This window comes from Wyeomyia smithii, chromosome 2 (assembly GCF_029784165.1).
Source record: "Wyeomyia smithii strain HCP4-BCI-WySm-NY-G18 chromosome 2, ASM2978416v1, whole genome shotgun sequence".
In the NCBI taxonomy this organism is placed as follows: domain Eukaryota; kingdom Metazoa; phylum Arthropoda; class Insecta; order Diptera; family Culicidae; genus Wyeomyia; species Wyeomyia smithii.
Window position 1 is genome coordinate 37,496,097 of NC_073695.1, and position 14,261 is coordinate 37,510,357.

General features: G+C 36.2%; 1 protein-coding gene across 13 annotated transcripts in view; it reads right to left on the minus strand.

Annotated features, from left to right (window-relative positions):
• Positions 1-14,261, minus strand: part of LOC129723681 (RNA binding protein fox-1 homolog 2-like) — a 523,296-nt gene that overhangs the window by 42,747 nt on the left and 466,288 nt on the right. For all 13 annotated transcript variants that reach the window (XM_055678035.1, XM_055678034.1, XM_055678042.1 and 10 more), the window contains one exon: positions 2,153-2,216. In XM_055678035.1, the coding sequence (XP_055534010.1) occupies positions 2,153-2,216 (64 nt within the window). The remainder of the gene's footprint in view (positions 1-2,152; positions 2,217-14,261) is intronic.

Genomic DNA, 14,261 nt, shown 5'->3' on the forward strand with positions numbered 1-14,261 from the left:
TAGACACGAATTACTCCACATCATCCGTAACAGGCCCTTCCAGAACAAACTTTTATCTGTTGTTATTTTTTCAAATGATCTTCTTGAGATAATTATTTTGAAGATCTTTCCCGATTTATAAAAAAATAACGACAAAATTATTATCTGCAACTTTGTCGTAGACGTCACACTGATCTAACAAATAGCTCTGGATTTGATAACATTTGTACCATCAATACCATTTTTACAGAGGTCCTTTTGAAAAATTAGTAGTGACTCAAAAAAAATACTAGTAGCACAAAATGATATCTCTAGCCCATAAGAACACCTGTGTATAATTTCAAGTAGATTAAAATGGTTGTCCTATGTTGCGTTGAATTGCACTATTTCAGGTAACTGGCAACTGAAATTTTAGATTTTTCAAGGATCTCTTACTCTACAACAAACACGCTCAGAGTGAAATGTGCTACATGTAAGCTCTCTCTCTCTCACTTTCCTTCATGCCGGTACTTTTTGTTTTGTTCATGCATGCTCAGTTCTGTTCCAAATGGCGTCGAAACAAGAAGCATTGCGCAAGTGCATTGTACAGTTCTAACTGAACTGCACAAAAAAAAGATTACATTTTACCATTTTAAGTTTACCCATTCGAAAGCAAAGACCTTTTAGCGAATGATTTCCTGCAAACCTTAACAATAATTCGCCAGGAAGATAATGGAAAACAGGCCAAAATAATAGACAAAAAAGAACTATGTTCTTCTCATCTAAATTATCAGTGGTTTCGCTGTTAATCAAGATGTGTACCAGAACGAAACTGTTTGAGAAAATTTTGATAACATTTCTTTTAAAAAATGATTCCGATAGAAGGTATTTATTTTTTTGCCAGATAAAGTATCATAACATTACGCAAAAAAAAAAACAACTTTCCTGAACAACCACTCGACCTCATTATCACCCAAAATAAGCAACTCAACGAATCTGCTGCCTTAGTCTAAGATTTCGTTGGGATTTCGAATTCCCAGGTGCACAAAAATAATTGGGGAGCAACGAACTGATAATTGGGCAATATAATTAAGAGATGCATATGCACTCGAAAAGTCGACCTAAACGCCGTACATTGCTCTTGTTCCGGCATCATGAAAATGCTTCGTCGGAAAAACGAAACCGTACAGTAGCAAAAATTTCAAAAGTTTTAGTAGTCACAACACGCTCAAGTATTGTGAAACCTGGATATCATTGTATTCGTTTGCTTGATTCGAAACATTGGACGACTATGCGTTAGCAGGATAAAATTGTTCCCCCCCCCCACAACAATACATTAATTAGATGTTTTGAAAGCCGAAAATCACACCACTCAACAACCGCCGCCCGCAGTGAAATAATTTAACCATAATTCACATAATTCACAACTCATGTTAGTTCGATGGGAGGTGCTGTACTGCAGCCGGCAGTCGAAACTCCGCCCCACACTCTCGTTATTTGATTATCCACTCGTCATCACAAGCGGCTGCCATACCTCTAGTTATAAATACATATTTTTCGTTTCTACCATGTCGACACCTGAGCACAGAACCATAAAGTTAAAGGATCGTTAAATGGTGGCAGCTGTCCATGAATACGCGTGACATTGCAGGTGGTGTCACAGGTTGACAATTTGATAATCCTGTATAACGGCACCCGCACCTCGCCAAGGGTGGATATCGTGTACATATTTATGTAACTGAGAAAGGGTGCCAAGTTATTCGCCTAATAGACCGTTTTGTGTACACAACATGATAGCTCCATTAAAGGGTTGTCTGTTGATCGGTACTAATGTAGTTTTTGCTTCAAGAAGTTTCAATAAATCATAATAGAAAAGAAAGCCTTTGAACAAAGCAGTCGCATGGTAGCTCACATTCTACAAAGAACCAACCCTCCCCATCGTCCGCTAACCAACCAAAATAGCTGCAGATGACGGCGATATTGGCTCTTGCTATTAGCCTGCCCCGCCGTCATCCTTATACAACTGGTTATCGTTCACTTTACGTTGTCCGTTCCCTTGAAGGAGACGATGGACGACAAATTTATATGTCACCGTCAGCCCCATCGAGCAATCAAGCACTCGTACAGTACAGGGGGTATAAGGTATAATAGATAGGTACTATGGAAAGAGCTCAAACACACAGCAATCACTCACCTGTAGACGATAGTTCTGGTCCGCTGTTGCTGCCGCTGCTGCCAAGTATGGATCAAAGTACACACTAATCCACGATGAAGCACGATTGCATGCCAGGCACGGGATGAGAGCGTCGTCGTGGCGTAGGTCACGATTTTGTTCCGAAAAAAAAGTGGCGACGATCGTACGGGAAGAGGAAAAAAAGCAGAAGTGATATAACGTTAATGAAAATGATTTATTTATATTTGCGTGACGAAAAACTGGCGTGACGACGCAGGGGGGACGAAAGGGATGAAATTCGATTTTGATTTCCACCGTGGTGTGTCGACGTTTGTAGTTGCTGCTGACGGTGCGCGGTTGCTGTGCTAAATCAAATGAAACGGCCGAATCGCTAGTAGCTCACTTACAGGTAGTGACATTTTACGGCGCCGGGGGTCGCCTCTGTGGGTCACCCGGGATGGTGCAAAGTTGATTTATTGATTGTTTAGCATTATTGAACTGAATGCATTTGTAGGTGTGGCTCGTGGGAATTTGTGTTCAGTAGGGGGGAGGCGAAATCAAATTTACTTCATTCCAGTTTAGTTGCTAGTATAGGCACCAACATTTAATTACACATCCATTGTTGTCCAATACGCGATTATCAGTTATTATAAACAGTGTCAGTTTTAATGGAAAGTTTCGAGTGTTAGAGAGAGTACATTCGAAAATTGAAATGATATCAGCGTTGCATCTATTGATATTTGATTTCTCTATCTCTCTCTCTCTCTCTCTCTCTCTCTCTCTCTCTCTCTCTCTATGGTTTTTGAACCAAAAAGATGAGAAAAAGTTTACAAAACATGACAAAATAGGTGACTTTTAAATCTAGGAGAATAATTATTTTATTATCGTATGAACAAGTTAAAAAATAAAATATCTTTTGCAATTAAAACCTATTGAGAATAACATAAAGGTCTTCAAATAATCGTCAAAAAATGAATCAAAAATTTCGAAATATAATTTTTCGAATTGATATTCTATATGAATCCGTCAAATAGTGATGAGAACGCATTCAAGTATTACTAGGATGCCTAGAAACCAGTTTATCAAAAATTAGGTTACTTTATTATTTTGTTGGGAAAAACAGTTAGCTGCAAATTTCAGCGAAGTAGCTAGCGAAAAGGTAACGGACTTCATAGTTTTTCAAAAGAGACATAACAGCATCTTTTTTCCGTTCCAATATATCCTAAAAGAGTTATGAAAGCAGATGAAATAAAAACACAACTTTTCTCGTGCTCCAAAGTAGAGGGTAACAATACGACGCCCAAAACGATAAGTTGACAGCACCATCTCAGTGGCAACACCTTGAAACTATATATAAAAAACTGGCAGTTAAAGATTCTTTTAAGGAGGACAAATAGCAGTTACAATAAAGGGAAAACTGTGCCCCTTCAGCCTCCCAGATATGGGCAATTTTTGCACGATTATAATTTTATAATGAAGTTTGCGCTGTTTGGATTGACAAAAAAGGTCCACAATAAAAAGGGAGCAAAGACCACCGTTCTTCGGTTTAACTAGTAAGATGCATGCGTTGGTCGTACTGGGAACCACTAGATTCCTGGTGGCCTGGTCGAGGCCCCGGTGCTCAGACAAAAACAACGAGAGCACAAGCTCTGCTGAATGTGCACAGTTATCTAGGACCCTGTGGTCGAGCAGCCAGGCTGCTTGCCAGAGTGCTTGCGCATTCATTGCGAACTGAAAATGGATACTGTAGAAAACTGGGGGGTAATCTACCTAACAGTAATGAAATGCTTTTTTAATTCTTTGCTACTTCACAGCAATTTTAAAAGGTTCTTGTTTCTGTACTGTGATTCGATTCGGTGAAACGTCCTTTAACTGATGCTCGAGATAGTTGAAATTCTACAAAAGACACACATACCGTTCCTTTTGTCACCACATAAGAAAAGCGCATCCAACATCGAAGCACACGTGCAAAATGGTATAGGAACACCATAAATCACGTAAATATTTTAAAAAGCATTATAGTTGTTCCCACCACACTTCCGCTTGGTATCTCGGGCCTCGGTCGCTGTGCGACAGACAGAAACTATTTTCACACGGTTCTCCGAAAGCATTGTTGGAAATATATTTACTTTCTCACTCCTTCTAGGCTCACAGCCACCGGCAAAGTATCGCACAGCAGTCGAAAAGGAAATGGAGAAGTTTCCTGTGTCCACCACCAACCGAGGCAGAAGCCGGTTCGCTTTGCACCGGACTAGAACCACCAAACGAACCGCTTCCGAAATGATGCACATTCCACTCTGTTCCAACCCACCCAGCTCACGGCTTCGGGATACAAGTGTTTATTTTATATGTACTTTCAGTATATTGAGCCTCCGGTGGAGCAATTTCCGGAATCGAACCGAACCGGTCACCAAGGGCATCGAAAAAATTCATCAAACTGTCAATTTTCACGATTGAATTACGCCTTGAAACACTTTAAACGAGTGGAAATTTGTCTGCTCTAATTCTCGAACGATCGTGTTCTGACAAAGCAGCGAGGGGAAAGCAAAAGGAAAAGCCACTTACAATTCCCATGTGTGCTCTTCCGTAACATTTAAGTCGAACGTTTTGTCAAATGCAATATCATTGAACGTAAAGAAAAAATATTATCATCAATTACAGAACATAACAGACAAAACCAAGTTGGGGTTTCCTATTATAACTTACCCTACCCACATGATATCATTTGAGTCTTTACGCACATTTCAATCGAAATCCTTTGCCTCCGCGGGAGCAATAAAAAGCAATATCAGTTAAATAACACATCCCATTTTTTATTTGGATTCTTCCGATAATGTTTGGTGCAAAACATCCGACGGAAAGAGATCCTTATTCGCACGTCTACATATTTCTTGCAAGCGTCTACACGCCCGGCAGGCTTGCAAACTTTGCTGCCACGATGGCTCCAATCATCTTGGCAAGCTTGCCGGGGACCGGGACGTAAACAGACCTACTAAATGAGATCAATTTCACTCCACGCTCCGACGCGTCGTCAATCGAATTGGATCCACCAGATCCGGTATCATGCCTTCGGGGATGGCAGCTGTATTCGTCGTGGTTGCTTTCCTTCTCCGAAGGCTTGATGCAATAATCGCAGGCCTGCTCTCTCCCGACTCGCGCGGCACCGAATGGATGGAAGTTTATCCGATTTCACTGCAGTTTGGAGCGGGATAGTGGTGAGACATCGACATTGCACCTACCACTGGTAAGGTGATGGTGTATAACAAGAGAATTTTTTCGATATATACCCGATCAGAAAGACAAAACAAAAATGTAACAGAGGCTGTTAGTTTGTTATGTGAAAAACCTTTCAGGTTGTGTTATAATTTTGATCCCGTTAGGTGTTAAAATAACAGATATCATAACAAAAAATAATCTACTAATATCCAACCCATATAAAACTTTGTTACTAACGTATCAGCTTTCTAACAGAATGAGAGAGCACATAGAACAGTACAATAACAACCATTGTTATAAACAACAGGTTTTGCTAGAGACGAAAAAATTGTTAGATTTGTTCCAGAACAACTCCATTTCATGATTTGTTATTATAACTCATTCAGATTCAACTTTGTTATCCAAAGCAAATAGGAAAATACTGAATCGTATCACAATATGTTATTTGTATCTCCCGTTGATAGAATTTTGTATTTTTTTAGTTATGCTCTTCTGATCGGGTATTCTTCGCACCAAAGTGAATAGAATTTAACTAATGTGAAACATTACAAAAAAATAATAACGTGATTTTTTTTTTCATTTTTCTAACGCAGACATCAGAAAAAAAAACATAATTGACTGTCGAAATTACAAAGGTTACAGATTTGGGATAAGGTTGGCCCTTCGATTTTTGATTCATAAATAGATATAACAACATTATTCTATCACTTTCAGATGACCTCTGGATAGTTTGCTAACCATTATACAAAAATGCTTGAGGTATAAGAACTGCAAAGCTGCTCTAATCAAAGTATATTTACCCACTATGCCATTGTAGACCGATTCCATTTTCGCGCTGCATGTTAACCCTTCTGGTTTTCGATGTATTCTAGTGTTTTTGTGTTGTCTAAATCAAAATTATGTCCGTGATATAAGTGGTGTTTGGTTCCTTTCCCCGCATGCCACTTTTGTGTTCATTTAATCTTGTTTCTAGTATACGTCCTGTTTGTCCCGTATAAATTTTGCCGTCATCCGTGCCACACGGAACTGCATAAACCACAATCTTTAGTTTTGATTTTCGGGAACAGGTCTTTAAGGCGGCTAAACACAGTGTTTTTAATTTTGTCCTTTGGTTTATGTGTAAGTTTTATTTCCTGCTTGTTAAGTATTTTGGACAAGTTCTTACTCAGACCTGGAATGTAAGGAGAAATTTTTTCCCTGTTTGTTGCTTTACTCTGACTGTAGCGGGTGTTTATGTGTTCTCATCCTAATTATTTCTCTTATGGACCATTCTAGGTACCGATTTTTCGAAAGAGTTTGTCTTACTGTTGCTGTGTTGCATTCCAATTTCTCTCAACTAGATCCCAATTTCCCCTTAAACTGGTTCTTTAGAATGCTGTCGACTGGTTAACCTAGCGTTTCCATCGATTCAACAGTGAAAGGAGGCGCACGGTTATCTTTATCGTTAGAGTGGGTGGGAGTTTTTGACGCGTTTTCGAAATGGTTAGGGGCACCAAAATGGTTTACTAGCTATAATCTTTCAGCTTTTAGCCCGCACTTTTGTTGACCAGTGTTACGCTTTACTTTGTGCTATGTATTTTTGTTTTCTCAAATAAATTTTTTGCTTTTTTCAATATTTTTTTATTTGATCAGTTTTTTTTGCTTCTCATGATTATTTTCTATATATTGTTTTCTATTTAAATTGTGTATGATTATCATATCCGAAATTTGTTTTATTCCTTTTTTGATTAACGCGTCTCCTGTATACTTTTTTCTGTAGTCATGTTTCACTTTTTTGGGAATATTTGCTGTTTTCTCTATTTAAATCTGTCAGGTTTAATGAGATCAGTCTTTTTTTTTTGGTTTTTTTGGTTTATCGTTGGTATATATTGTATTCTGTTTTCTATTTAATTTTTCATAATCATTAAGTGTATCAAAATTTTCGAATCTCCGTTTTGTTTTTCACGCTCTCTGTATATGTTTTCTGAGTCATGTTTGAAACTTTCTTCTGTTATCGGTTTTCATTTTGTACGAACGCTGTTATCTCAATTTAAGGAGTGTTCTATTAATTTTAAATCTTTCTTCTGATGATTGTTTTTGAAAATCTGTCCAAAAAATAATTATGAAAAAATTTGTTTGTTCAATGCCCGGTCATTCCATATGAATGCACCAAGAAAAAGCAAAAACTTGGCATCGACTATCGCTTTACTCAAAGTTGGGGGAATCATTCACCTAGAAAAAAAACATTATTTTGGAGTCTACTTGAATATCTCCCATTCTTCGTTGCAAAAAAAAACGCATTTTTTGTACAAAATCTCTTTTTTCTGCTTTTACAATTTATAGACGTGAGACATCCGAATTGTATTGATAAGTGATTTTTCAAGAGAACCAATCAAGAAAAAAAGAAAAATATCAATTTCGGGCGGAAGTTTTGCCTGATAGAATTTTTCTGCATTTTTAGTTTACGGCAAATACAACCAACTTTTATTTAAATTCGTTAGTTCATCCATCACCATGAGGTAATATGTGTCAATCTCGAGATACAACATTTTTACGGAAACAATTTCAAGTTTCTCAATTTTCTTTGGATAAGTTTGCCGAGAAATATAATAACACTGCGTGCTTTTTTACACTTAAAATCAAATTGACAATAAACTTATGCAAAATCAAATTGACAATAAACTTATACTTTAGGGGCCCTTAGGCCTTAAGCCATCGTTAAATGGCTGCCAGTGGTTGTATGTGGGCGGCAAGGAGAACAGAAGTGGTTTTATTATGAAAAAAAAAAAAATCAAAATAATATACAGATGGGACTAATTTGTTTTTTTTCAGTCTATTTTAAATTTATTATACGTCAATCTGTTTGGATTACCTGACGTTTCGGTCGTTTTTTGCTGCCTTTTTTGAGCTGAATGTATAATAAAATGCACGACCGATTTTCCAGTGAATAAAGTTTTTTAACCCATTCCCCGCGGGTGATGCCATATGGCATATAATATATGGGATATAACCTTTGATAACAGTTTAACAACTATACTTGAAATTACTAACAATGAAAATATTCTTAGCCGTTAGAGAACAGATTGATCTTCAACATGCAATATAGTTTGTGCCAATTATGTATGCGGTTGCTGAGTGATAAGAGTTTTGATGTCATTTTTCGATGTAAAAACTGATTGCGCTCCGCGGGGATAGGGTTAATGAAGAACCATCCCAAATATATGTCGTCGCCGAACATTACAGTACACCACAGCACTACAGGACTTTTGGTCGTTGATAAACAACCATCCAGACAAAATAGGACATAATAAAACTTCTCTTGAAAAAGGCCTAAACGTCGGGCAATTTACTCAGATTGTCGTAGATTATCTTAAAAAAAATGAGAAAGCCAGATAAATCCCATCCGTATAACTAATACCAGTTGTTAATAATACCTTAATAATAGTATTATCAATTTAGCATTGCCGTAATGAAGAATGAGAAAAACTCATAACTTTCAATAGAAAAATTTTATTTTTGGGAATGAATAACAAGAAAAAAAATCTGGCAACACTGCACAATGGTCCAGAAACCGAATGTAGAGGGAAATTTGCATCTAAAGTTCGGTAGCAACATTCTAGAGAAAAATTTTTTTCTGCAAAGTTGTGGCATGTCATGAGGCGCTCATTTTCATGTTATCGAAAATTAGGGTGACCAAGATTTTCGATGAAAGTAAACGTCTAGGATTTCGGACCTTCGTAGATAAAAAAAACAGTTGTACAATATTGCAGGACCCGAAAATTTTAGGCAATTCTGTAAAAAAGCTTTTTTTTTCTATTTTTGAACCTAACCGATTTATATTTGAAAAATACTTCCTTGCTCTATTTTTCGTCGGACGACTTTTAGAACTTTTTAAGACAACCATTTTATAATTCCGAGGTCGTGAATATTTCATTCCTGTGCACAGTTGTTGATGTTTTCATCAGAAAATACACCTTTTTTTTATTTGTCTGTTTTGTGGTCCCCGTGGCTTTGTGGTTAGCGATGTCGGTCGGCTAGCTCTCCCACATGGTTGTGATATCGGGTTCGATTCCCTCCCGATCGAGTCGAGGATCTTTTCGAGCGGGAAATTTTCTCGGCTCAGCACTGGGGCACGGTGTATCGTTGTACTTATCCTACACATACAAAATGTGCCAAAAACAATATCGATAACGAATTCTCTCAACTAATCTAGTTGATCGAGACCGCTATTAGCCCCAAGTGTCGTGTGATATTGTTGTTATTTGTCTGTTTGAGGCAAAGATGAAAAATTTCACTTGGCTTTGTTTTGAAGGCCACACATTACTCTATAGACAGATTTCATCCAATATCGTCTCAAGGATTGGCAGCACCCTCTCAAAATTGGTTGAAACTTTTTGGGTGTGAAGACATCACCTAATTAAGCATCTCTGCATACTTACTTTTTCCAAAATTAGTCTAGACTGTCGTCTGAAAAGGGCGAAACTTTTTTTGCCGATTTTTTGTAAATCAATATAATTCAAAAACGGTAAATTCTACAAAAAAGTGTTTCATAAGTAACTTTTAGGGAATTGTCTGAATTTTCATAAAAAGTATGGAAAAAAATATATATCAAGTCCTACACTAAAAAAAATGCAATTTGAACACAATCGATTTAAAAAAAAATGGTCATCTCTGAATTGGCTAAAAAATTTTTGGTGAAAGACAACATTGTTGGCTACATTTCATTCATCCATCGCAACTTGAGCATATTTAAGGAAAAAAAGTTATTCTCAAAAATATAAATTAAAATGCAAACTAAAACTAAGGTATATTATTTTTTCAGTGTAAAACTCCCTGATAGAATGAAATACTTGTTATGTTGTGTAAATGTGTAATGTCAGTAAATTAGGTAATAGTAGGTAATAGTAGTTTTTGAGTGTTGTTTTTGACTCTGGAAGCTGCTGCTGCTGGTATTTTGACTGCTACAATAAATGTTTATTATACCTGCAGAATATATGTTTATTCTATGTACGTATCTTTTACCTATTGTATCTGTTGTGATATGTATGCACGTTACGGACCTGTTTAAAAGCTTGATAAAATAACAACGCTACTTAATCAACTTATAGCAATTGTGAAGAGAAGTTCGACTAAGTTTTGTTATCATGGATCAAAAGGATATATCACAGCTGAAATATTCGAATAATTCTCGAGCAACAATTCATCCATTTGTAATTTCTAATAAGAGGGATGGTAAATTAGAAAATGTAAGTTTTATTGTAATATCAGAAGTTTTAGCGCACAGTTTTCACTGCGGCTGCCCAGCTATTCATATCAAAATTAATTTATTTCATGAAGCAGCAAATTATTTTCTCAAAAATTATTTTTATGTCAGATGGAGCAGCTGCTCATTATAAAAACAAAAAAAAAAAAAAAATTGCGAGCCTGTGTGATTTCAAATTAAGGCATAAATTAGAAGTCATTAGAAGTCGCAACATCACATGGGAAAGGTCCATGTGACGCAATCAAAGGTACTTTCCGCAATCGGGTTCATTTGGCGCGAAATCCGTCTATACAGTCATACTTCGATATAAGGCAACTTTATTTTTATTTTCGTTACGTTATATCGAGTTACGTTATATTGAAGCGAAGAAAATTTTTTTTTTTTAATTTATGCAAGAATGTTATTGGTTTCTCAAATATGCGCGAAAACCCATTTTCCATCACCTATCAATATTTTTAAACCTTTTCTGTGCCCATTTAGAAATATTTTCAAAAGCAAAAAAAAATTTTTTTTCAATTGATACATAGGTTACTCAAAGATGCGTGAAAACCTATTTTCCTTCACCTATCAGTAATTTTAAACCATTCTTATGCCCATTTAGGACAATTTCCAACAAGCAAAAAAAAATTTTTTTTAGTTAATGTAAGACTGTTGACGGTTACTCAAAGATGCGCGAAAACCTATTTCCCATCACCTATCAGTATTTTTTAACCTTTCTTATGCCCATTTAGAGAAAAAGCAAAAAAAAAATTTAATTGATGCAAAACTGTGAATTGTTACTGAAGGATGCGTGAAAACCTATTTTCCATCACCTATTAGTATTTTTAAATCTTTCTTATGCCCATTTAGGACAATTTTCGCATTAGTTTCATTATTTTAAAACTTACTACAAACATTTTTTGAAGCAATTTGTACCTCAAAAACAGTATCATTTATTTTCAATTTCAATACATTTTCAAAGTTACGTTATATCGAGGTAAAAGTTACGTTTTATCGAGTTACGTTATATCGAGGTTGCCTTATATCGAGGTATGACTGTATATGGAAAAAAAATTAAAATATGCTTTTATTTGTATTTGAGTAAATTCAATTAGAAAACATGGCGAAATTTATAAAAGTTTATTATTTTTTCATTTGAAAGAGCACAAATTTGATATTTTTGGTATATTATTTTAAATAAATATAAAAACAATTACCTTTAATTTGATCCAAAAACATCAAAGGTCGATCAACTGGCTCGAAGTTATGGATTCGAATAATGCTGTTTTTTTCTCATCTAGCCACCCTAACGACCCAACAAAAAAACACGGGTTCGATTATTTTCGAGGAAGATCAATTCCTACAAATTTGAGCACAACTCAAGCCCTTTGGGTGACTAGTTCCGAAATAGGGTGGCCGAACAAAACAACATTGTTCGATTCATTTATTTCCAAAAATTAGCAACTTTCGAACCAGTTAATCGATCGTCGATGTTTCGAATTAAAATCAATGAAGTTATTGTTAGCTTAAAGAGTTTTAATGCAAATGGTTTAAATTGAATTTACTCAAATAGAAAAAACATATTTTTGAAATTTTCTCCATATGTAGGGTCAAATGTTGTCTTTTGACAAAAGCTAAGAGATAAATTTTTGTGTTTGCCCCAAAATGAACGACAAACAGATCAGAAAATGGTATTTTTTTTATTAAAAACATAGAAAACTTCGAGCATAATTGAGATATTTGCGATATCAGCATTGTAAAATGTTTGTCTTGAAAAATTTTAAAAGTCGTCAACCAAGACAATTTTAAAGTGAAAATTGAAATAAAATTGTAGAGCAATTTGCAGGGTCAGCTAGTTTAAAATAAAACTGACTGCAATTGTTGTTTAGAAGTTTTAAAAAAACAGAAAAACTTGATTTGGCGACACTGATATTTTTCTGAATTCCTTGAGAGGTCCTCAACATTCCACCGTGGGCATTTCATAGAACTAGACGGATTAATGTTTGATGATATTGAAATATTTTTTCATGCTTTCGAGAAGAGTTAATTTTTTCGATGTCTTGTTTGTTGTCTTCAGCTAATATTCCAATTCATTAATGACGGCATTTTCGATGAAGTTTATTTTTCTTGGAGAATGTTTTGATAATATTTGACGTAACAAGATTTGAATCTTGCTGTAGATGCTTCATAATACCCTGTCGAACTGTTATACTTAAATTTATTTCTTTGAAATGCTAATATTTAACCCTCTACTGCCCAAGTTAATTTTCAGACGGACTTCGAAAAAATCACTGAGAAACTTTATAAACATTTTTTAAGTATTGATTGATGGTTATTAGAGGCTTAACTTAAGTTTTTCTAATGGCGGCACTAGACACTAGAGGGTTAAATAGACTTTTTAATACCTTATTTTGTTGAAGTTGTTGTTAGTGCAAATTTTTCCAATGATCTAATCTTTCAATTCTTCTAGATCAGAACTTGTTACTGGAAGCTCGATAAGTTTTAGGCAATTTTTTTTTAATTATGCATAGTTTTCCTGATGTATGTTGGTGTTTTTAGGGATTACTTAACTGCAAATAATTTTGCATTCAAAATTATATTATTTAAAAGAAACTTTTATGATGTTCTTTTTGTAAGTCCACGGCTTCACTGCAATACTTCCTTCGACAATCGTTCAACCAGGCTTGAACAATTTTCTTTTTCTGAGTTCCCAACATACGCAACGATTCTCTAGCAGCGTAACATTAGTGTTCTGAAGGATGTCTAATAATTACCCTTTCTCTCTGCTCATGCTGCGTGTGCTCAGCAACAATTTCATCGTATTTCACCAACAGTTTATTTTGCTCAACATTAAACGGCTCCCTCTTACTGTGTATGCACAGAAAGTTACTTTTTTATAATGGCAAATCGCAAACCCGTCCATCCCAAAGTGGCAGCCATGAATGCTGCTGCTGCTGCTACCGGTGCAGTGAACAACGGAAAAGCGATCATTTGTCTTCATTCCGAGCGCTAACCGGAGCAACAGTATACGGGCGTAGGTGGAAATCATGCCGCAAGCTGCGAGGAGAAAAAAACTTCCGGCTTTGTCCGGGGAAATTGCGGATTGTTCTAGTTTATGCCCGTTTATGGGGACCGAAGGTACATGCACGGCTGGGTATTGAAATGTGAATGTGAGAGATCGCAAGCTTTCATATTTATGTTTACCATCGTCGTTCCATGGACGATAGAATTGCTCAGAAATTTTAGAAAAGGTGTGTAGAAACGCACTACATTTATTAGGTATAAAAAAGTGCAATAACAAAACCATGGCGGCCATATTTTCTTATTACGGAATGTTTTATTACAGTTTATGTGTAATAAACGATACACCAAGCGTAATTAATCATCGCACAAATGTAATGAAATATGCATCCCACTCCAATTTAGGACCGTTATGAAACACGCTAATAAAAATACATCCTGGTGTTGGCGCTGACTCCGGAAAGCAGCACCTTCCGTCCGTTATAACGGACCAACGCATCTCTCTGTGTCGTTTCAAGCTAACTAAGGTTGATGTTGCCCAGAGAAAAAATAATTGCGATGAAACGACCTGCAAACCGGCGAAGGTCGCATATTACTCCGGGAGCAACAGCAGAGGTAGCAGAACAGATCCCACTAGGCTTGGCCCCGATGACCTTCTCCAACCTCTATCCT